General features: G+C 47.4%; 1 protein-coding gene across 10 annotated transcripts in view; it reads left to right on the plus strand.

Annotated features, from left to right (window-relative positions):
• Window positions 1-25,153, plus strand: part of WDFY3 (WD repeat and FYVE domain containing 3) — a 1,391,721-nt gene that overhangs the window by 1,219,947 nt on the left and 146,621 nt on the right. For all 10 annotated transcript variants that reach the window (XM_085636566.1, XM_085636564.1, XM_085636563.1 and 7 more), the window contains 2 exons: window positions 441-653; window positions 4,279-4,426. In XM_085636566.1, the coding sequence (XP_085492692.1) occupies window positions 441-653; window positions 4,279-4,426 (361 nt within the window). The remainder of the gene's footprint in view (window positions 1-440; window positions 654-4,278; window positions 4,427-25,153) is intronic.

Here is a 25,153-nt window from a genome sequence, read left to right on the forward strand (position 1 = left end):
ATCCAATTCTTAGTGGAAAGCCAGAACTTAGCTGATTTGTGGAAAGAGCAGTTAGATGCAAAGGGGAGAAGTGGGTGATGTAGTCTTTTATGTCCGTGAACTGAGCATTTCCTGATGTTACTTATTTCACTAGCAACCATTTTGTGTCCCTGACGTATATGAAGAAAATCTAATGCACTTGTTTTTAGCTTAAAGACAGGATATGTACATTGTGTGTGATCTTTACATGTGCTAACTTGCAGTTAAAACGGATATTGGATGCTCTCTCCATCAGAGATAGAGCAAGTGAATAAAATGTGTTAGTTGTAGCTGCTTTATCTGTATGAAATGCATACTGTTTGTCCTACTGAAACACCAACAAATTTTTAAAAGATTGTTCTCTGGCAACTGCTATAAACAATGTCTGCTGATCCTTTCTGTACGATGATGATTCAATGCAGGCTCTGGAGTGTGATTATGTGAGCGCACATCTGCACGAGTGGATTGACCTGATCTTTGGGTACAAGCAACAAGGTCCTGCAGCAGTAGAAGCTGTCAATGTGTTCCATCATCTCTTCTACGAAGGACAGGTGGACATTTACAACATCAATGACCCCTTGAAAGAGACGGCAACCATTGGATTCATCAACAACTTTGGACAAATACCCAAACAGGTTACAATGCCTTCAAATACTGTCTTCTCTTCACTGTAGTGAAGCTTAAAATGAAGGCGCCGGCATGGCACATGCTAACTTGATCTATGACTGTTGAGGTTTACTTTGTAGTTAGGTAATCATGATTATAACTAATAGTTGGGTACTGCGATAGTTTTTTGAAATTTGTGAACCAATGTTTGCAATGACACCTGACCTGTTTATGATTACAGGTAACATCTGTTGCTGTTTCACAATGTAACATTGTAAACCAAGGGAGAAGCCAGAACATTTAAATCCCCCCCCAACACACACTTAAAACTAAACCTCAAATGGCACAGAGTAAGCAATGTGACTCTCCCTAGAATAGTTCGATTCATCCTACAGTCACCCATCTACTCATTCATCGTCCCACCCTCCATCCATGCATTCTTTCATCTTTCCATCATTTCACGCTTCTTTTAGTCCTTTCATCATTCTATACTTCTGTTCACTCATCCATCCTTTCACTCATCCATCATTCTATTAATACACTTTCATCTGTCAATTCTTCAATCCATTTTTCCATCTATCCTTGCCCCCTTTCTTTCTTTCTCTCGTCTATTCTATCACATTTCTATCCTTCCTATTTTGCGCCTTCCTTTCCCATTTTCTTACTTTCATGCTTTCTTCTTGCCTTTTTCCTTGAATCATTTATTTCGACTTTATATCTCCAGTCTTTCCTCTTTTCTATCCTTATTTTGCCCTCTTAACCTTTCCCTCACCTTTTTAGGTCTCACGTGGCGTTGCAGGGCAGAGCCCTGCTCCGCGAGAGATTTTATAAGAGAGGACTTTCAGAAGAGGGCTTTAAGCCCCGCCCCTCATTTCCATTGGCTGGCGTCACCGTTTATGCTAAACGGTGGCCTGCCGTTGGAAATTAGGATTTTCTGTGGACGCCCTTTCTCTCCGAGCCGGACTGGCTCGTCTGGTTTGCATCTGTCGTGAAGACATTTCTTATCAGCTTGTTTATTTACACAAGCTGATAAGAAATGTCTTCACGAGAGCCGTGAAGGAGCATGCACCAGGCGTCCTGCAACCACACTGGTTTCACGCCTGGTGCATGCACCAGTCAGCTCTCTCATTGGTCTGTCGTCGTCACTTTAACAGATGCCACGGCTCTCAGACAGCGGAAGGGGGGCGGTCTGCAGCAGACACTGTGCCAACATTCAGCAAATGTCAGTAGTAGACGCTTCTGTGTGAGCAAGAGAACCGGGCCGGCCTTACACTCCCCCCTTTGTGCGCTCTCCCAGGGGGGCATGTACCCCACTCCATGGCCGACCACCCAGGCTGGCAGGGGCGGGGGTCTCGGATCAGGGAGGGCAGTCAGCAGAGACTGCCTGCCCTGGGAAAGCATGGGATGAGAACTGCCCCCTCCGCAGGCACTGCCGAGGCATTGGCCAGCCACCTGCAAACAACACAACACAATGCTGGGCTGTGTGTGTGGGAAGGGCACGTGAAAGCGGCAGCACTGGGTAAACACACGGAGGGACCCCCCGGGTAGTGGAAATACCAGGGCTCTGCCCTTCAGGCACTACCCCTGGCCATGCCACACTTCACTGACGTGCTGCCTGTGAGAGCCGCGGATGGACAGACACAAACACACAAACACAGACACACAGTACACACATACAGACAGCAAGGAGACACAACACGAGCACAAAGTACACACAAACAGATACCAAGACACGCATTCAACTACACAAAGGCAGACACGCAAACTTACATATAGGATACACACGTTCAACTACTGAAATACCGACTCACACAAGCACAAAACTACAAAGAGGCACACACACACAAACAGGCACACAGACAACCACATAGATAGCCATGTTCAACTACTCAAACGACAGAGTCAGACACGCAAGCAGACAGCCTCAAGTGGGCAGATGAGTCCGACCACTCAGACATACAGGTGCACACAAAGTCACAGAGGACAGAAACACACAGACACCCCATACAGATGCACACAGGCGAAGATTGCAAGACATCTACACATCTGCACCAAAAGAAGATCACGCACACAAAAAACGGTCATGCTGCACCACTGGAGTTATACCTTGGTGCAGCTGTGACGTTTTACGCACAATTATGGATGCGCTGCATTTGCCGCATAATTCATCATCTGCGGACTTCGGGGCCAGTGTCAGGGGCGTCAGTCACCCCCTCCCCTTCGGGGGCTCCACACATGCCAAGCCTGGAACAAATTCCCCCCGCGGGCCCGGGCCGGCTTTACACTCCCCCTCCCCACCCCCCCTTTGTGCACACTCCCAGGGGGCATGTACTCCGCTCCATGGCCGACCACCTTGGCTGGCGGGGATCTCGGAGCAGGGAGGACCATGCACACAAACACAGGTCATGCGGTGCCACTGGAGTTATGCCATGGTGCGGCTGCAACGTTTTCCGCACAATTATGGATGCGCTGCATTTGCCGCATAATTCATCATCTGCGACATAATCTTCAGATTTTAACAAAGAACAAATTCGTTTTTATTTCACACAGTTCAAAAGTTACCAAAACGGCAGCGACACGTGTTGGCGGGTAGTGGAAGGCCCCTTGAAAAGGTTGACTTCTCTCCTTTCTGTTGCTTGTTGCTGTGTTTGGGTGTTAAAACGAGGTGCCGTCTATTATTCCCAGACAGTCTTAACAAGTGTAACAAGCATTTGCAATACAATAGGTCTCTATAGTGATAGTAAGCTCACACCTACCTAAACTAATAAGAACCACACACCTATATCCACTGTAATACTGATCTCACACCTAGATATGCAGTAATATTTATCTCACACCTATATCTGCAATAATAATAATCTCACACCTATCCAGAAGTAATATTAACATCACACCTATAGCTGCTGTGACAGTAATCTCACACCTATAACTGCAATAATGGCAATCTCACACCTGCATCTGCAGTCATTGCACTCTCACACCTATCTAAACAAACAATTATCACGCACCTATATCTGCAGGAATACTAATCTCCCACCTGTATATGCAATGATAATAAATCACACCTATATCTGCAGTAATTGTAATCTCCACTCACAGTCCTTATTAAAAAATAAGTAGGTCTTAACAGTTTTAATGCATTAGATTAATGTGATAAAAAATAAAAAACAATAATAAAAACCACTACCATTTACAATACTAAACTCACACTAGTACAAAAGCTATGCAATAGATTTCGCAATTACAACAAAGCTATTGCCATTTTGCATTACACCATTTAATTAATGCTTCACAAATGGGAAAAAAAATATATAACATTTACAATGCCAAAAGCTCCAAATAATGTCATTGTGAGACATATTGCATTGTAAATGCTTGTTCTGTTTGCTGTCTCACCATTTTTGATGTTTTCCTCATTTATTTCTTTGTCTCTTTAAATGAACTTGGCACTCTTAGCTGCCCTTATCCCTCAATCTAAGGCCTGACCTGATATCCCCTAAACGGGTCTTTATGAGCTTTTATTTTCAGAATCCAAAATGAATCTAATAAAGTTTTTAGTGGGTCCAGTAGTAGCCTCCACTTAAGCTGCTAAAGCGGGAGTTTGCTACCCCCATGATGTCAATACATTAACATATTACTTTTTCTTTTTAACAGTTGTTCAAAAAGCCTCATCCACCAAAGCGGGTTAAAAGCAAAGTCATCAATGAAATGGCTGGCATAGTCCCCCCATTGGGTTCTATGTGTGACAAGACGTTTTTCCATCACTTAGACAACCTACGGCCTTCTTTTGCACCTGTCAAAGGTAATCCTCTTTGAATTAGTGTTCTGTTATTTTCATTGGTCATTATTATTTTCTGTAAACACTGTTGTCAAGTCATCTTGCAAAATGCCATGTAATATATTTCTGCTACACCACATATATTACTGTCACTAAAAATAGCCTGTAATTTACAGACCACATTTCGCAAATTACAACTATCCTATTGGTGCACCTCTTAAAGAATTACAACGCTCAATTTACCAGATAGAGACAATGTACAGCAGTCCATATGATCCTGCTTTGTATGTTCTGTACACTTTTAAATGCCAAAGGAACATGCTGAAATATATGGATGGGTGTATCAAGGGACATATCTACACCACAATAGAAGCAATGGCATTAAACCCGTTCCTTCAATGAACAGCTTTGGAAGATCATACCTACAACTATTCAGCTGTTAAACTTTGACATAGCATATTATCTGAAAGAGACATGTTAGTGATAGATTCCTTACCATAGAATATTCCAGTCGTCAGACTGGATCCGGAAAGTTTATGTCCGCAGTACCCCTGCGCATCGGAAGGTGGTGTTGTGCGGCTCCGTGTCCGTCGTAGGCGTTGTGATCGCCGGGATGACGTCGCGGCAGCTACTTACACGCCGTCCTCATGCGCTGACGTCAGTTCTTTCTTTTTCCGCGCCAGCAAGCGCAGATCCGGAGAGAGCGGTACCCCTGTAAATTTTTGACTGAGTTTTTGGGGACTTTTTGTCTCTGTTCTTTTGAGTCTTTGACTCCTGGTGTATAGGGATGCTGGGTTTTAAGTCTTGCGGGGCTTGTCCCTGCATGATGTCGGTGGCGGACCCACACCCCGAGTGTCTCTATTGCCTGGGCCACGACCCCTCGTCTTGCCCCGACTGCCGGGCCATGGCCCCGAAAACTATGAGGGAGCGGTCCTGAAAGTTTCTTGAGGCCCGGGAGTCGGCTCCTCGCCGTTCAAGGTCCCGGTCCCGTGGGAGGTCGAGGGACCGGTCGCGGAGCCGCCACCATCATTCAACGAAGTCTTAGCACTCGGGGTCAGGTAAGATGAAGCCCAAGAAGTCGAAGAAGCAGCGCCGCTCTTTGCCTTCCCCTAGCGCGACACGGCTGAGGGTGCGGGTGGTGCCACCCCCCGCGGCTCCTGCGGAGCCTAGACAGTTGCCGACAGCCTTTCCACCTTTCCATCGGCGACTCCGGCCCAGCTGCAAGAGTTCCTGTCTGCTATGGCCCGCTTATTTGGCCCGTCGGGCCCTGCCAGCGCGCCTTCAGACCCCGCGGGACCGACTGGACATCCTCACCTTCCTTCGTCGCCGGCTCCGACCCCATCGTAGTTGACGGCTCCGGCCTCGGCGCGCGAGACCCCGTGGATCCATGCCTGGATCCGAGCCGATGCCGGTTGACCTCATACAACCTCTACTGACATCGACTCCTACGGCGGCGGCGGCCGGCCCCCTGGCCGACACCGTCCCCGGCTTCCACCCTGACGTGGAGACAGTGCCGGACCGACGCCAATTTCAACGCTGATGGGGAATTTCTATCCCTTTCTCCATACACCTTCTTTCCCACCTGCTCCGCAGGTTATGGAGGATGGGGAGGACTGGGAGGGGTCTGAAGACCTTCTCGCAGCCCAATGCGAGTTAGAGCTGGACTGGGAAGAGGATTTGGGGGACGCAGGTGGACTGGATTTTTCTCCAGAACCTGGTGCACTGTCTCCTTCTACCATGGCTACGGAGGAGGGAGGTACTTATTCAGAGGTGTTGCGTAGTGCGGCCGAGGCTCTCCTCCTCGAGCTCCCTACAGTGGCTGTCAGAACTAGCCTCCTGACAGAAGTGCTTCGGCCAGCGTCTTCTTCTGCGCAGCCTCTGCTGCCCTTCAATGACGCACTTTCGGACATTCTTTTGGGCACCTGGTCCAGGCCCAACACAGGGGCTCCTGTGGATAGGAACGTGGCCCAACGCCATCGCTCGGCCCCGGGCGACCCCATTTTACTCGCCCAACACCCTACCCCTGAGAGCTTGGTTGTCCAAGCCTCTGCGTCCCCCACCACATTCCCTTCTGCACGAATCCAAGAAGCTGGAGAAATTTGGGAAGAAGATTTTCTCTTCCCCCAGTTCAGGGTTGCGGTCTGTGAACACCGCATGCCTCTTGGGCCGTTATTCCCACTCTGTGTGGGATACGGTGGCGCAGGTGCTGCCTCAGTGTCCGGAGGAGGCCCGGATGGTGCTCTCTCAAGCTATTGCTGAGGGGAGAGATGCAGCCAAGTTTATGATTCGTTGTGGCCTTGACATCGCCGACTCGCTGGGCAGAGCGATTTCCATGGCTGGCACTACGCCGTCACGCCTAGCTGAGGACGACTGGCTTTTCAGGGGATGTCCAGAACACTCTGATGGACATGCCCTTTGATGGCACTCACCTTTTTTGGCGATAAGGCGGATAGTGCGTTGGAGCGCTTTAAGGACTCGCAAGCTACGGCTAAGTCCTTAGGCCTGTCGGCTACACACACCTCTTTGGCTTCTGCCTTTCGCTTTTTTCATGGTCAAGGAAGGGGCGCCCAAACACGTTTGTTTCAGAGCCACAGGCCTGGGCAGCAACAGTCTCCGCGCAGCCACGGACGTGGGACCCGCCGAGGTGGGTCACAGGGTCAGCGGGTGGGTCAGTCCACCACCTCCCCTGCCACCACTGCCTCCAAACCTTCCTAGTCCGATCTTTCAGGCCCACCAAATGCCAGTGGGGGTAGGATTCGCCATCACCTCCCCCACTGGCGCACCATCACTTTGGACAGGTGGGTTTTGCAGATAGTCCGAAGGGGCTACTCCCTCCTCTTCGAGACTACCCCTCCAGCCATGCCACCTCAGCACAACCGCATGTAGGGGGATCACTTGGCACTTCTCCAGCAGGAAGTTGCGGCCCTCTTGGCCAAGGGGGCCATCGAGCGTGTTCCGACGCCAGAAGTAGGTTGTGGTTGATATTCCCACTACTTCTTGATTCCAAAGAAGGACAAGGGCCTGCGTCCTATCTTAGACCTTCTGAACGTCAATCGCTTCCTCCGGGAGGCGAAGTTCAAGATGCTCACACTTTCTCAGGTCTTGTCTGCTCTAGACCCGCAAGACTGGATGGTAGCATTGGACTTGCAGGATGCTTACTTTCACATCCCCGTCCTGCTGGCCCACTGGCGTTACCTGCGGTTCACGGTAGGCCACGAGCACTTTCAGTTCACCGTGCTCCCTTTTGGCCTTACCAGCGCCCTTTGGGTGTTCACGAAAGTGATGGCGGTGGTCGCAACTCATCTGCGCAGATCAGGGGTTTGTCTTCCCCTATCTCGGCGACTGGGTATTGAAGGGGGGCTCGCCCCAGGCAGTCATCTCCCACCTCCAGACTACGGCTGACCTCCTGCATTTGCTGGGGTTCTCCATCAACGTGCCGAAGTCGCACCCGATTCCCTCTCAGAGGCTCCTCTTCATCAGAGCAGTTCTGGACACGGCGCAGTTTCGAGTTTATCCTCCCAAACAGCGAGTCCGGGACATTCAGGCTATGATTCTGATCTTTCGGCCCTTGTCCTGGGTTTCGGTCAGGATGACCTTTAGGCTGCTGGGCCTCATGGCTTCCTGCATCCTGCTGACAAATCATGCCAGATGGCATATGCGGTCTCTGCGGTGGGACCTGAAGTTCCAGTGGGCGCACCATCAGGGCAACCTGTCCGAGTACGTCCAGATGTCAGAGGGCACTGCACAACAGTTGCAGTGGTGGCTCACGAACCAGCTTTGGGTCAGCGGCAGATCACTCTCCCTTCCCCAACCGGAGCACACAGTGCTGACGGATGTGTCCCTCCTGGGATGGGGCGGCCACATGGGGGAGGCGGAGATCAGAGGCCTCTGGTCTCTGGCGGAGTCCAGGCCCCATATCAACCTTCTGGAGCTCCGGGCGATCCTACTTGCACATGAGGCATTCCTTCCATCTGTCAAGGGGAGGGTAGTGCAGGTGTTCACAGGCAACACCACTGCTATGTTGTACTGCAACAAGCAAGGCGGGGTGGGGTCGTGGACCCTATATCTCTGGACATGGCTGGAACGTCAAGGCATTTCCTTGGTGGTTCAACACTTGGCAGGTTCTTTGAACGCCAGGGCGGACGAACTCAGGAGCAGGTGCATGATGGATCACGAATGGCGTCTTCACTCGGAGGTGGCGCAAGGTCTCTTTCAACAGTGGGGAGAGGCTTGGTTAGATCTATTTGCCACCGAAGAGAACACGCAATGTCAGCAGTTCTGCGCGTTGGAATTTCCAAGGCGGAACTCGCTCGGTGAAGCTTTTCGTCAGGAGTGGAGTTGCGAACTATTGTACGCCTTTCTGCCTATACCACTTCTACCCAGAGTGCTGAAGAAGATAAGGCGTGACTGGGCCCAAGTCATTCTTGTGGCCCCGGACTGGGCTCGAAGAGTTTGGTATCCTGGGCTACTCAGTATGAGTGTGGATCCCCGATCCGACTGCCTCTTCGGGAGAATCTTTTGTCGCAGCAGCAGAGGACGGTCCTCCACACAAACCTGTCCAGCCTCCACCTCCTTGCGTGGAGATTGAGCGGCGACATTTGATTCCATTTGACTTGCCTCCTGAAGTCTGTGATGTGATATTCTGGCAGCCAGGTGTCCCTCCACTAAATCTGTATACGCCTGCAGGTGGGACAAATTTGTGGCATGATACACAGCAAAGGCTGTGAATCCCCTTTCTGCCCCTCTTTTAGAAGTCATTTTGTTCCTTCTGTCTTTGGCCCAGCAGGGCTCTGTACTGGACACTATTATCCCCATTGCCGGGGCGGAATTGAGCCGCGGCAAAGGGGGGCTAGGGGGCAGGCGCGACGCTTCGGTGCTCATGATGGCACCACACCGTCATGAATCAGGGCGGCGTGTGCTTGTGACGAAGTGGTGTCGTCATGACTCCGCCCACTCAGTAATTCGCCCGCACAGGTGGGGAATTAGTGCCACGTGGGCGGAGCGGCAGAGGCATGATGACTCCACGCGTTCATGAACACACGGCTACCGTGACTCATGACGGCGTGGAGCCGTCATGAGCACGCAAGGGGTTAAGGGCTACCTTTCTGCTATCTCGGCCTTTCTCAGGCTCCCTGATCAGCCCTCTCTTTTCAAGTCCCCTGTTGTAAATAGATATCTGATAGAGACTACTAGCCGGGAAACGGTGGATAGGATGACACGCGGGGCCGCATCACCCGCGGAGAGTCCACGCCCCTGGTAGGCTGGAAACCAGCCCCCGGGGACGAACTGCGACACTTACCCACTGGGGAGCGATGCTCACGTGACATCAGAGAAAGGTGAGGACGACAACCACGGCCGGACCTGAAGCCGTCCGCCGAAGCAGACCGAGGGGAGGACGTCGACCTGGAGAGAAGCGGCGAGACAAGTTTCATTCGGCGCTCCCGCCGCGACTTCGACTTCAACTTTTGGCATGCCGCACAATCTGAGGTGCCGTGATCCTCCCCCAAACACCACATGCAAATGAGGTGAGGGTCCGTCGCCGACATAAGACGCCCACAAAATGTGCAAGTTTTAAAGCCCGAAGGCATTCGCACACTGTTACACCAAAAAATAATGGAAGAAAGGGGGCCTTAAAGAGGCCCGCAGCAAGGAACGGATCCGTGTTGCACGCGGAAAAGGAAAAAAACGACGTGGGTGCGCCGGGGCGGGTCTTATGTGACCTCGCTGACGTCACGTACGACGCCTGGGCGGAGTCACGTGATGTCACCCCGCCCCCGGCGCGCAGGGATGCTGTGGCAAAAAGTTTCCGGATCCAGTCTCACGCCTTGGATAATTCTGCGTGAAGGAATCTGCGGCTAGAATCATCTCTACCAGATACATCGTTACTGAAGGTAAGTAACTCTTACTTCTCAAAGGCATTACTCACCTTTTCCCTCCTATTCCTTTTGTGATGCCGCAGTGGGACTTGAATCTGGTTCTTACCTATTTGATGTGCGCTCCCTTTGAGCCGCTGCACAATAGTCCTCTTCATTTATTGACTTTGAAGACTGCTTTCCTGGTTGCCATCACCTCTGCAAGATGCGTGAGTGAGCTCAAGGCTCTTTCCTGTAAACCTCCTTTTCTGTCTGATCATCCGGACAAGGTTGTGCTTCGCACGCGTCCTTCCTTCTTGCCAAAGGTCATTACTGCCTTTCACATCGGGCATATACTATCACCTTGCCCACTTTCTTTCCGCCTCCGCATCCTTCCAGAGAGGAAGAGAGCCTCCACCGTCTGGACCCAAAACGTGCGCTCTCATTTTACCTAGATCGTACACAACAGTTCCGGGTGTATGACCAGCTCTTTGTTGGCTACGTAGGTGCCAAGAAAGGCCGGGCTGTACACAGGATGACTATCTCCCTTCTTGTGTATTAAAGCCTGCTATTCTCTGGCTAAAAAGGAACCTCCGGTGGGGTTGCGTGCCCAATCTACCTGGGCGACAGCAGCTACTACTGCATTGGGGCGTGGTGTCCTCCTGCAAGACATCTGTCAGGCAGCTACGTGGGCCTCGCTGCACACTTTTACTAAGCATTATTGCATGGACAGCCAAGTACGGAGAGACAGCTTCTTTGGCCGTTCTGTTCTCCATGACTTTCTGGTGTGATCTTCGTTTGTAGACCCACCACCGGGGTTGGTATTGCTTGGGTATCTATTCTAAGGTAAGGAATCTATCACTAACGTGTCTCTTTCAGATGCACAAGTTACTTACCTTCGGTAACGATATATCTGTAAGAGACATTAGTTAGAGATAGATTCCTTACCGCCCACCCATCCTCCCCGTTCTGCGAACTGATTTCTAGGGTTAAGGTCATCCCTATCAGGGTCCTAGTTTCAATGCATCAGTGGTCAGTATCTTACATGGCTCTGCGTTCCTGGCGCGGAAAGTCGTGTACAGAACTGACGTCAGCGCGCAAGGGCGGCGTCTAAGTAGCTGCCGCGACGTCATCCCGATCACGACGCCTATGGCGGACGCGGAGCGGCACAACGCCACCTTAGACGCGCAGGGCTACTGCTGACAAATACTTTCCGGATCCAGTCTGACGCCTGGGGATATTCTAAGGTAAAGAATCTATCACAAACTAATGTCTCTTACAGATATATCGTTACCGAAGGTAAGTAACTGAATTTGCTCGTTCAAATTATTTACATAACGCAATACCTTGCACAGAATGTCAGAAAGCATGCGTATTCTGTGTTTCATTCATTGTAGATTATGCATAGGCCACCAGAGAATCATTCTCCGGAATAACCCCTTCAGACTGGAGCTCCCTTCAAGTTGGCTTAGGATGCTCTAAAGATTTCCTCCAGTTTCACAAAAGGTTTAGGACTAGCTGTCTGTTCTTCACCTAATAGCCACCTGCCACTCTCCCCTTTTCTTTCTTCACTTTTAACATCCAGATATACTTTTAAAACTGTTTATAGATTGTTTTTTAGAACAAACTTAAAATGTCATGCAGAATTTTCGCAGGCTAGGCTATTTCCCAAGTATTTCACCCAATGAACATGCTAGGCGGCAGTGTTCAAAACATTACTGTTCACATTCTAGCTACAAAGACCAAAACTTTTTTTGAATAGGCCCCTAAACATAACAGCAAATGTTGAAAGCAACAGTTTTTGGGTTCAGAACTTCAATGGCGGGCTTGTCTGCTTATCTGTATGGCTAGTTGGTTTTTAAGGATTGTGTGATAGAGCTCTTCGTTCTTTTAAAAGGGCAAGGCAGATGAAGATAATGTGCATGATTTTTTCTTTCTTACTTTCACGAATTCTGCATGCAATGCCTTCACGTAAGACCGCAATTATGTGATGAGTGAGAAAGAAAGTCTTCAACTCTTCCAAGACCTCTTTTCGATCACCCAGAATAAACACAGACTCCTGCCCTGTAACAGACTGTTCGAGGCATATGAGCTGCAGATCAGACATTGTGTATAGATCGCCATCTGATGCTGGGTCCGGATGTTTGCACTTTGTTGTTGTATTGGAATAAGTCTTTGGAAGTCACGAGATAGGTGACTCCTCCTTTAGACAATAGTGCGCATGGGCATCGACACCATCTTCAGATTGTTTTTTTCTGCCGTCGGGCTCGGATATGTTTGTCACGCTCCAGTTCAGTGTCGTTACCGTTCTACCTTTAAACACGCAATCCTTCACCTATTCTTCGGTATTGTTTCGATCACGTTTTCCATTCCACGCGCATCTATCCTAACTTGAATTCTTCTATTCTGGTCGTCGATGCAGGCCTTCGGGCCTAGCTGCGCCATTAGGCCTTTGGCTCATGGAAAGGACTCCTTTCAAAAAGTGTCCTCAATGTGGATCCATGTTTCCACACGCCGATCTTCACGAGATGTGTAACCTCTGCCTTTCGCCCGAGCACGAGGCCAAAGACTGTCCGGCTTGAGCCTTTTTCTGCTCCAAGAAAACAATTCGGGATCGTCGAGCTCGAAGAAGCATGGCTCTATCATCAACATCGATATCGGACGATATCTTACAAGAAGGCATCAATGTACCGGAGCAGGAGCAGATCGAAGAGGGCAACATTAGTGCCTCTGAAGCCGACGATTCCGACGTCGAAAACATCACTCCAGGGCAGCGGGTCGGAAGTACTGACGTCGACCCCACCCACTCACAAGGCGGCTTCGGTCACACCTTCACCTTAGGGCCTAGGTGCACACCGGGACAAAACTTCCCACGCCCCGCCTCGGGCTCGGCAAAGAAGTCGATACATAAGCCTTCAGGCCACTCAGGATCGAGTCAGCCTACCGTCGATGCCGAAACCCCATCCCCGGCACCAAAGAAGAGACCACTGTCTTCGTCTGCACCGACACCTGGTTCCACATCGGTGCCTTCGGCACTGAAACCCGCTGATACTGACGTCACGGCTCAGAAAAAATCGTTCAAACCAACCAAACAACCGGTTCCAAAGACCACTGATGCTCAGTCTTCCAACCCCAAAAAATCATCGGAACCAAACAAGCAACCGGCTCCGAAGACCACTGGTGCTCAACCTTCGGATCCGAAAAAATCACCGGAACCAAAGAAACAACCGGTTTTGAAGTCCTCAACGCAACCCAGGAAAACTCCAGATTCCAAGCCTAAGGAGCAGAAAACCACTCCACAGCGTGTGCCACACAAACAATCGGACCCGAAAAAATCAGCACTGAAACAACACACTCCTAAGGAGCAGCTTTTTCGGCCTAATCCAACCCAAAAGACTCTTGAAATAGACCCAAAGACAGGTCAACTTATACTTAGTCCTTCCAGGAAAAGGAAAATGGACAAACCTATACCAGCTCCACGCCCTTTAAAGAAAAGAGACATTGCTACTTCTCCTTTAAGAATTCCTTCTCCACCTCCTCCTCCACACCACATCTCTCCTATTCCATCTCCAGTGCCCTCACAATCTCCTCCACCAAAGGATGAGGAGGACACCTCTGGAGAGGAAAGGGATAAGGACCCTTTAGGGGAACCTAGTCACCCTAACACCCCAGAGGACCCATGGGACGATTATGGCACACCAGATGTTCCTAATTCACCACAAGATGATATCTACCCATCTAGACCACCCTCTCCAGAGGACACTATAGGGATCACTCAGCTCATACACAGAGCTGCAGAATACCACGGTGTTACTTTGCACGCAGACCCTGTAGAGGAAGATTTCCTCATGGACACTTTTGCACCATCTCAAAGGTCCACTTCCATTCTCCCAATATTAAAAGGGGTAATCAAACACGCTCCTGAAGTGTTTTAAGATCCTGTAAGGGCCAGAGACATTAACCCCAGGGTGGAAAAGAAGTACAAGTCTCCCCCAGATGACCCTGTTTATATTAAACGGCAACTACCCTTGGATGCCTTAGTAGTCTCCAATGCCAGGAAAAGGGCTAACTCCCAAATCACAGGCGATGCTCCACCTCCTGATAAGGAGTCCCAAGCAGCCAACATATGGAGAATTGCCAACTCACAGGCTTTGCTGGTTAGGTATGATAGGGCACACTTTGACGAGCTAGAGACCCTACTACAACACCTTCCAGATCAATCTAAAACAAGAGCCAATGATCTCATCCAGGAAGGCAAACTCATAACTAATACCTCCATTCGTTGTGCTCTGGATGCTGCAGACACAGCTTCTTGAGGTATTAATACCAGTGTCCTTTTACGCAGGCATGCGTGGCTACGCATTTCGGACTTCAAACCCGAGGTTCAAACTACCATATTTAACCAACCGTTTGACCAGTAACACTTATTTGGGCCTAGTGTAGATTCACCTTTGGAGAAGATGAAAAAAGATACTGACACTACCAAATCAATGGGAGCTTTGCAATCGCAAGCTCCCAGAAGTTCTTTTAGCCGCTCCTCTTATAAGGGCGCCTCTAGAGGTTTTACCACTGATAACCCCTCCACTTCCTACAAGAGTCCCACCCAGACCTCATCTACCAGAGGCTATTACAGAGGAGGCTACAAGGGCAATAACAACAAGGGTAGAGGCAAAACTACCAAAACTCGCACTGCCTCCACCCCCAAACAATGACTTCCCTCCACTTCCCCCAGACCACTCTGCTCCGGTCGGGGGAAGATTACTACAGTTCCTACCTGTCTGGAACACCATTACCACGGACAGGTGGGTGAGACAAATCATCGAATCCGGTTATTGCCTAGAACTCACTTCAACTCCCCCAAACATACCACCCAAACAGCGTCCAATGTCAACAGAGCACTTAACGCTTTTAAAACAAGAGGTGCTTTCCCTCCTACAAAAACATGCATTAGAACCAGTTCCCCTGCATCACCAAAACACAGGGGCTTACTCCCTGTACTTTCTCATTCCAAAGAAGGACAGAACCCTGAGACCCATCTTGGACCTCAGACATTAAATCTCTACATACAATCAGACCACTTTCATATGATCACTCTTCAACAGGCCGTTCCTCTACTCAAACAAGGCGATTTCCATGCCACCTTAGATCTCAAGGACGCCTACTTCCACATTCCCATTCACCCTGCTCACAGGAAATATCTTTGGTTTGTAGTAGACGATCAGCATTACCAGTTCAAGGTTCTCCCATTCAGAGTCACCACAGCACCCAGAGTCTTCACAAAACGTCTGGCAGTGGTAGCAGCCCACTTAAGAAGGCAACAAATTCATGTCTTCCCATATTTGGACAACTGGCTCATAAAAGCCAAGTCGCATACCCAGTGTGTAAATCACACATACACCACAATCCAACTACTTCACCACTTAGGGTTTACCATAAACCTCACAAAGTCTCACCTCCAACCGTCCCACATCCAACAATATCTAGGTGCCACAATAGACACCTCAAAAGGCCTTGCATATCCCAGTCCAGCCAGGATAGCAAGCTTGCAAACCCTTATAACAAAATTCCAGCCGCAACACTCACTTCCAGCTCGAGTGTTCATGCAACTAATAGGGATGATGGCCTCTTGTATATTCATAGTACCTCATGCAAGACTCCAGATGCGCCCCTTACAGGAATGCTTAGCACGTCAGTGGAACCAAGCTCAAGGTCAGCTAACAGATCTGGTGTTGGTGGATGGCCGCACACATCGCTCTCTGCAGTGGTGGAACACCCAAAACCTTTTCAAAGGGCGACCGTTCCTAGAGCCGGTTCCACAGATTATGCTAACAGCAGACGCATCACTCACCGGCTGGGGAGCTCATCTACTTCATCACACCATACTGGGCACATGGAGACTTCAGCAAAAGCTACTCCACATCAACCATTTGGAGTTACTAGCAATTTCTCTGGCATTAAAATCATTCCAGAAACAGATATCAGGCAAAGCTGTCTTAGTCCGCACGGACAATATGACAGCAATGTACTATTTACAAAAACAGGAGGGGACGCACTCTCTACGACTCTCTCAACTAGCACAGAGCATATGGAGGTGGGCTATTCCTCAAAACATATTCCTTTTAGCCCAACATCTTCCAGGAATTCAAAATCACATGGCAGATCTGTTAAGTTGTCAGACACAACAGATTCACGAGTGGGAACTTCATTCACAAGTTCTTCAACCATTTTTCCAAATGTGGGGGAAGCCAGAGATAGATCTCTTTGCCACACAAAATGCCCAAGCTTCGCCGCCAGATATCCACACCAATTGTCCATAGGCAATGTGATATGGATGAATTGGAAAGGCAGGTTTGCGTACGCTTTTCCACCTCTTCCACTCATTCCATTAGTGGTGCGCAAGCTGCAACAACAGTCACTAACACTGATCCTAGTTGCTCCAACATGGTCCTGACAACCATGGTACACTATATTGCTGGAACTATCAGTAGTCCTGCACCAAAAACTATACCTCTCCCCACAGCTCTTCACACAGAACCATGGAGAGATCAGACATCCAGATCCAGCACAGCTCAACCTGCCGATCTGGCTCCAGAAGTCCTAGAATTTGGTTACCTCAATCATCCACCTGATTGTATGAACGTTATGAAAGAAGCTAGGCGCCCCACCACTAGAGCCTGCTATGCAGCCAAGTGGAAAAGATTTGTTCTATACTGTAACAGAACACCATCAATCCTTTAGATGCCTCCACTCAACACATCTTATGTTACCTGCTGCATCTTTAAAGATGTAATCTAGCATACACATAAATTAGATTACATCTCGCTGCCATAACAGCTTACCTACAAAATAGACAACATCTGTCATTCTTCAGGGTACCTGCCATTAAAGCATTCATGGAAGGCCTCAAAAGAATAATTCCTTCCAGGGTACCACCCTCGCCTGTGTGGAAACGAAACATCGTCCTCACAAGACTAATGGGTCCTCTATTCGAACCTCTGCATAAGTGCGAGCTACAATTACTTACATGGAAAGTCGTTTTCCTTGTGGCCATTACATCTCTTAAAAGAGTCAGTGAGCTACAGGCACTAACTATTCAAGAACCTTTTTCACAACTCCATCATAACAAAGTGGTTCTCAGGACAAATCCCAAATTCCTTCCCGAAGTTCTCTCCCTTCCATCTCAACCAATCTGTTGAGTTGCCAGTGTTCTTCTCGCAACCACAAACAGCAGAAAGAGCTCTTCATACACTAGACGTAAAAAGAGCACTCCTTTACTATATTGACAGAACAAAATCTTTTCGCAAAACAAAACAACTTTTTGTATCCTTCTCACCACCACATAAAGGCAATCCCATATCAAAGTCTGGGATCATAAGGTGGATTGTCAAATGTATACAAATTTGCTATCACAAAGCAAAACGTACACTATCTAGTCCCCCTAAAGCCCACTCTACCCACAAAATAGGGGCTTTCATGGCATTTTTAGGGAACATTCCCGTAGATGATATCTGCAAAGGGGCTACATCGCACATATTCACAAAACACTATTGTGTAGATGTGCAGGCAAAACAAGCTAGTGTGGGCCAGACTGTACTCAAAACACTATTTCAAACTACTGCAACAGATACTGGTGGTCGCCGCTAAAGAGGAGTACTGCTATGCAATCTATGCACAGTGTGTGATCTGCAGCTCATATGCCTCGAACGGAAAATGCTACTTACCAGTATGCATCTGTTCTTGGCATGTAGAGCTGCAGATTCACACACGCCCACCCACCTTCCCGGCTACCTTTATCTGTTCCAGTATTATCTTAATTAGATACAACATACATGGACATCTATTTCTATTTCTCACAAAACTCCATCATTTCCGTTCTTGGCGAAAAAACAATCTGAAGATGGAGTCGATGCCCATGAGTCACCTATCTTGTGACTTCCAAAGACGTATTCCAATACAACAACAAAGTGCAAACATCCGGGCCCAACACCAGATGGCAATCTTTGCACAGTGTGAATCTGCAGCTCTACATGCCAAGAACAGATGCATACTGGTAAGTAGCATTTTCCTTCTAAAAGAACAGCAAATTCCTTATCAATGCAGCTATCCTTTCCACCTACAATTTTCTACATAGTGTACGGCAATCAGTACGAGAAGAAAATAAACTTTAAGAATCAGACTGGGAGGCCTAAGCAGGGACAACCTGTGACCAGTATGGCAGATGACCCAGTAAAGGAATAGACCCCATTGGCCAGAATCACCTAGCATAGCAACAGTGAAAGAAGATGCAGTTCAACACCTGAGGGCAATGGAAGCAGCAAAAGATGATACTGGGGTCCTGGAGACTAAGGAACATGCAAGGAGCTGGACAAACCAACAGTGGACTCATGAACTGACGATGGTAATGGCAATACACTGTGCAACGGAAGTGAAAAAATTCACACACTATGAGATGATCGTCCATAGAGCCACCCCATTCTTGACCCGACATATCACTCACTGCTTATATGCCTCTCACTTTTTAATGTCCCTAGAGTCATTGTCTCACATTCACCCCAAACCCTCACCTCCCCCATTTCCAACACAAGTGCAGCTTAGGCATATTCTAGAGATAATTGTTAAGCCCAGTTGGCCAGAAAAATCTTGTTGTTCTTGATGCATGAAGGCTGTATGCACATGGAGGTATGGGTGGAGAGCTTTTCCTATAGGGGGCAGATAAATGTACTCTAAATAACCATTCAAATTGCTGTTGAGTAATGTAAAAGGCCTGAACTCTCTAAACAAATGACAGCAGGTGTGGAGTTACATAACCAAACAGTTGTAGTCTTTCTGCAAGAAACCCACTTACTGCATTACTGTAATGTAGTAAATGGGTTTCTTGAAGAAAGACTACATATGTACCCTGTTCGGTTATGTAACTCTTCACCTGCTCATTTGTTTAGGGAGTTCAGGCTGTCATTTGCTTGACCCTGTATGAACTTTCTGTATGAAATTGTAATTTTTTCCTGAAAATCTATCTGTAAACAGTTTTAAAAGTATATATGGATGTTGAATACAACACATGTACTACCCCGCCAATTCTGGGCCTCGGCAACAACAAAAAATGTTGCTATATTTTGCAAAAAAGCGTTTGAGGAGGACCGAGAACACTAAAATCAGGAGGCACAGTGAAAGATGCTATGTCAAGTTCCAACTAAAACTACGTCAAGCCCTACGTATTCCATATCCTTTATGCCCTCAACCTAGCTCAAGAACTATTCCTTCAAGACCAGGGGAATAATCTCAGGGAAGAACTAATAGTTTTAGGTGATTTCAATTTACCCTGGAACCCTCATCTAAATAGGGACCTTCGGTTGCTCTCGGGTACAGCAGCCATGCTAGGGAAGCTAAAGAAAGAATTTTCTGACCTGTGACTGGTGGATGCTTTTTATCATAATTATCAAATATTCTTTATTCAGTAAAATAATCATAAAAGATACATAAAAATAACAACAAAAAAAACAATTGCAATGATTGAGTGATTCAACATGAATATTATCCCCATCTTAAATTAGATAATTGTCTCAGAACAAAAGTTTAATAACATTTCATAGTAGCTAAAAACATATCTATAGCTCAGTGCAGTACATCAGATCACTGCTTTTACCATGCCGAGAACATACACAATGTCATTCAGCAATCACCGTATAAAATCCCCCCTATTATATAGTGCTTCTGATCTTATTGGCATGTTGAATATAGTTAACCTAAGCCACAGAGATGGGAATGTGGGTAACAGTTGCAAATAGAACAAAGCAAGTCTGCGTTGCTTATGTTTTAAGCATTTCTATACAGGCAAAAGATGACAATCACACAATTTATAAATATAAAAAGTAAAGTACTTTTAATGGAGGACAAATCGCATGGACAAGAGGAAAGCATGTTCGGTTTACATCTGTTATCTGAGTTAGCAACCAAGAGATTAATATTGCTCAGCCTAAAGCCTGTGCAATAATGTGTATGCTGAGGTGTAGTGACCAGAGTAAGGTATGACTCAATAGAATGTGTCATTGATAGCAGGAGATAAGCTCCTATTGTAGACTTGGCAAGCCCAGGGTGTTCCTTCGCAGCATTTTGTATTTCTAATAATATAGCTTTAACCAGATTCTTGCTAGATATAGCAATGCATTCACTGTCGCTTGAATTCTACAAGAAGCTGAAGTCTGACTTTTCAATTAACCAACCTAACATAGGCAGGGCTAGAGACACACATACCTGAACAATCCCATCTCTTGTAGGTAGGTGGGTCCTGAGTTGTGTAGTGTCTAGAATGTGTGAGTGAGGAGTTTAAATTGAGCGTGTTTGTGTATCTGGAGCCAGTGCTGTTCCCTGTGATGAGATGTGATCTGAGTCCTGTGTGGTAGGTTGAGGATCCCAGCATAGAGGGTGTTTCTATAGTGAACTTGCTGGTGAGGAGGGCATTAGTGACATTTTTTCTAATGTTACTTGTGAGCCATTTGAAGATCTTCCTCAAAATCTTCAGGGTGTGGAAGCAGGATGCAGTGACAGCGTTGACTTGTGCAGTCATATCTCCTTTGCTGTCAGTGATTATTACGAGGTTCCTTGCGTGGGATCTTGTTGTGGGTCAGAGTTCGGATGGCCTTCAGTTGGAGTCCTATGGCGAGGTGTTCTTGCTGAAGAGCACTACTTTGGTCTTGTCTGTGCTTAGCTTGAGACAGCATGCTTTAATCCAGATAGCGCCTTTGGTCAGGCAGGTGATTAACTTGTTTCTTGTGTTGGGGGGAGCCTTCTTCAAGAGGGAGTGTATGAGTTGTGTGTTGTCTGCTTAGGAGAGGATGTTAATGTACTGGGGGAGGAAGGTGTTGCATTTCAAAGAGGGTACTAATGGCACCTAGTGTGATGGGAGTATTAGCATGCCCTCACCTTCTCTGACATTATAGGGCAGGACACCTCCATATTATCTCAGAATGGACAGAGAGGGAAAGCAATGAAATGGTTCTTTATAGACTGAGTAGCGGTTGACCGCTCCCTGTGGGACTCCAATATAATGCATAATTGGCCACCCCAGTGAGGACCATCTTGTAGGTATGGAATTACTTCGCTGAGGGGCATGGCCCAACTTTTATCCCCTCCCCAAACACTGCTATCACCCACAATCCAGCATTCCCTCCAGCTGTGGGAGGAGGGAGACGTTCTGCCACTGGGAAAAGGTGGAATGCAGACCACTAGCATATCTGTTCCACCAAATGCAAATCAAACAGGCTCCAGTACTGCAAATAGAGCACTTGGCCCAGCCACCTATGCAAAGGCGGCCACCCAGTCTCTGACTCGCATTGGAAGCCTGATTCAAACTTACTTGGGTTCCTGGAGTCTGAGTCTGGTCTCCGACATTTATAGGGTGCACCCCAGGTTAGCGACCTTGTTAAGCGATAGGACAGGGAGTGATCACAGACAAACCATGGGCAGTATTTTGGGGTAAAGGGAACTAGAATACTAAATCATTTACCAATGGTACATGATTCACCGTCACTTAAAATATTCCCATCCACCCCTGATGAATGGTGGAACTGCGGTAAGTACAGAAAAATCTTTCCTTCATGTGGTAGTCCTGCTCAGTAATCTATTTTGGATAGGCTTCCTGATGAATGTCAAAGAGGTCTTTGTTTATCCCATCCGACGCAACATTAACTATCCTTGGCATAAGATCAGAACTCCAGCTGCACATGACCTCACAATACCGGGCTTTAACAGTGCTTATGCTGGGGTTGGCAAGGCAACTTATTGTACTAATGTGGAGAAAAAGTGAACTCCTGGTTTAACAAACTATGGCAATTCTTAGTGATGGACCTGCTAACAAATGATTTATTCCAGGCCACTCAACTTCATGTTGAGATGGAGGCAACTGATACACTTCTTTTCGATGGTGGGGCTCCTCTCTTTTATGCCCCCGCCATGAGGGCTCTCCAGCAATTTGACTAACTGTGGAAGATCTACACAAAGACGTTATTTCTCCCCCACTTCATCTAGCAGCTCATCCCAGTACATTTGGGGCTTTGCGTGCCAGTGAACTTCAGGTCAAATACATCATCCAAGTACCCTCTATTTTCCATCAGCTTCCATTTTGCTGATCCAGTACACCACAACACCACTGTGCTTCCTATCCATGCCTGCAATTTCAATGTCCTTTTATTGTTGGGGAAAAGATACTCGCTGGGTCCCTCCCACATTTGTAAACTGTTGATGTTTATTTGACTCTTGGAGCAGGATCAACTGCCAGCCAAAGTTTATAGGGAGTGAACCCACACAAAGACATAGGCTGTCATGAAACAGAATTTACAGCGCAGTTTCTGCTTGTTTTATTATGCCTGTTTAATTCCTCATGCAAAAAGAACTGTTGATTGACAGAATGCAGAACAATGTCATACATTCACCCCAGTACAGAGATCTGGGCCTAAATCCATCGTTTTTTTGCTCACCATGCCATTCCAGTTTGGACCCCGCCATATGCAGATCAGTCTTGACCCTGTGCCCCATGGGAACAGTCCAGCCCGAACTGCCAGGCCAGGTCAGGTCCTCCCTGAACTAGAAACAAGCATCCTAGGACCGGTTTCAGGGTTCCACCCTTCTTCAGCCAGGATAGTTTGATTCCAGTGGCATGGAGTGCACGGGACTCACGTCTGAGCATACCCGTCCCACTCGGGGTGACAAATGCAAAAACAACAGTTGATGGACGGAATGCAGAACAATGTCATACATTTACCCCAGTACAGAGATCTGGGCCTAAATCCATCGTTTTTTTGTTCACCATGCCATTCCAGTTTGGAACCAGCCATATGCAAATCAGTCTTGACTCTGTGCCCCATGGGAACAGTCCAGCCCGAACTGCCAGGTCAGGTCCTCCCTGAACTGGAAACAAGCATCCTAGGACCGGTTTCGGGGTTTCACCCCTCTTCAGCCAGGATAGCTTGATTACAGTGGCATGGAGAGCACAGGACTCACGTCTGAGCATACCCGGCCTAAAATCCTCTCTTTTCACCTATTAAAAATGACACGTCCAAAAGCACAGAAGTAGGCTGAAGTTGGTAAAGCACACAACATTAAAAATGTGAACATTAAAAATAAATAAATGTACCCCACTGCTACACTCTAGGAAAGCATGTTCTTTATAATAGCCATAGAATAAAGATAATCTCTGTTTTATTTTGGTGTTTTAAGAATGATTGTTGCTGTTGCAGTTTGAAAGACTGAAACAGCTGTAAGGCAATATTCACCACAAGGTTAGGTGTTGCACATGTTTGGAAGCTGATATGCAGTGAGCTAAAATTACCAAATTCTTGTGCATAAAAGTTGTACGCAACCTGATATACAGTTGACTTTGAAAGGAGCACTTATGAGTGTGAGACTTATATCACAACCTTCCCTGTTGCCCAGCAGTCTCTCTCTGTGTAAAACCAACTCCAACGCAACCCAGGAGGTTCACAGCTGATGTGATGATACTGAAGGATAGAAGTCCTTGGTACGGTCCCATTATAGTTCTTCCAGATTGAGAGATGTGGTTTAATTTCTTCAGGTCTTTGAGACTGGTTGCTGTTGTTCTTGAGAACGAGTGTAGTAGATACACCTGTGAAGTGGACTTTACCCCAATCAGTTTGAGGAGGATTTTGATCAGGACTACTTTTCTGAAGAGCCTTTCACGGATGTACATTTTTACTTTATTTCTGTGAGCTGGTGCCACTCTAAGTCTTCAAGTTGAAGTAATTCTTGAAGGCAACATTAGTGTCCAGAGTGAGTCTAAGAGATTTGGCATAGACGACAAGCTGCCGTAATAAGATTTAGCTGTTGTGACAAGAATCCTGCTCATGGATTGCTTTCTCCTTAGTGACACCAAGTCATCCGGGCCTTTGTTTTTTTTCTGAGTTTTTCTAGTTTTGTAGTTTATGCTGTTGTGTCAGGTAGTTCTTGCGAGAGCAGAACATCAAACTTATCGCAGTATGTTTTTATTGAAGGGGGGTTGATTTTTTTATATGTTTTTAATGGGTACTGTTGAGGTCATTGAGGCCAGCCCTGATGGTTATGGGGAGAGACATAGTTGCTACGGTGGTGATGTTCTGTTGATGGAGACTATGGGAGAGTTTTGGGAGGAGCAGAACGATTACCTATCACTCTCATTCTGTAAAAGTGGCATCTGGGGGTGCAAGCTCATGATGCTAAGATGGTCTATCCAGTCAAGTTGGATGTATAGATGATCTTGCGTATTGTTTACGACACTTGAAAATGATGTTGCCTTTTATATAGTTGTACTTAGTGATTTGCATTTTGATGCCCAGATTCTTGAAGAGGTAAATCGCTTCTGTGGTATGAAGGGAGGGCGTCCTCAGATGACAAGTATGGCTTCTTTCAGATGAGCTCCTTCTCTGGCTACGGTTGGATTGTTTGTTGCTAATCTGTGATGGATCTGGAAGGTGTTCTCCGATTTGCTGGCTGGGAATAGTGGACCTGATTGTTCTCCAGCATTGGATCTTTTATAGATGCACATGCTTGTATTCATCCCTGTCATCAGACTGGGAACCCTTCGGTAGTAACACAGCAATATACTCCTTCACCCATTTATATTGCCTTACATCTAAACCGTTCCTTGCACAGTATCCCTCTTATTATACATGAGCCAAATTCTAGCCAGTCAGAAGCCATCGCACCAGCTGATCTCCTGTCCGAAGCTCCCTACTGCAAGATTTTTTTTACCACACATTTGTTGAGCAGAATCCTTTGGCAGTTCATTTGAGAAAGGAGGTTTTTTAATAGATATTGTCAAAACCGCACATCATGGCTGAGGCTCAAATTAGGAAATCTTTATTTAGGTTGTCAAAACCGCACATCATGGCTGAGGCTCAAATTAGGAAAT

This window comes from Triturus cristatus, chromosome 2_1 (assembly GCF_964204655.1).
Source record: "Triturus cristatus chromosome 2_1, aTriCri1.1, whole genome shotgun sequence".
NCBI classification, from domain to species: domain Eukaryota; kingdom Metazoa; phylum Chordata; class Amphibia; order Caudata; family Salamandridae; genus Triturus; species Triturus cristatus.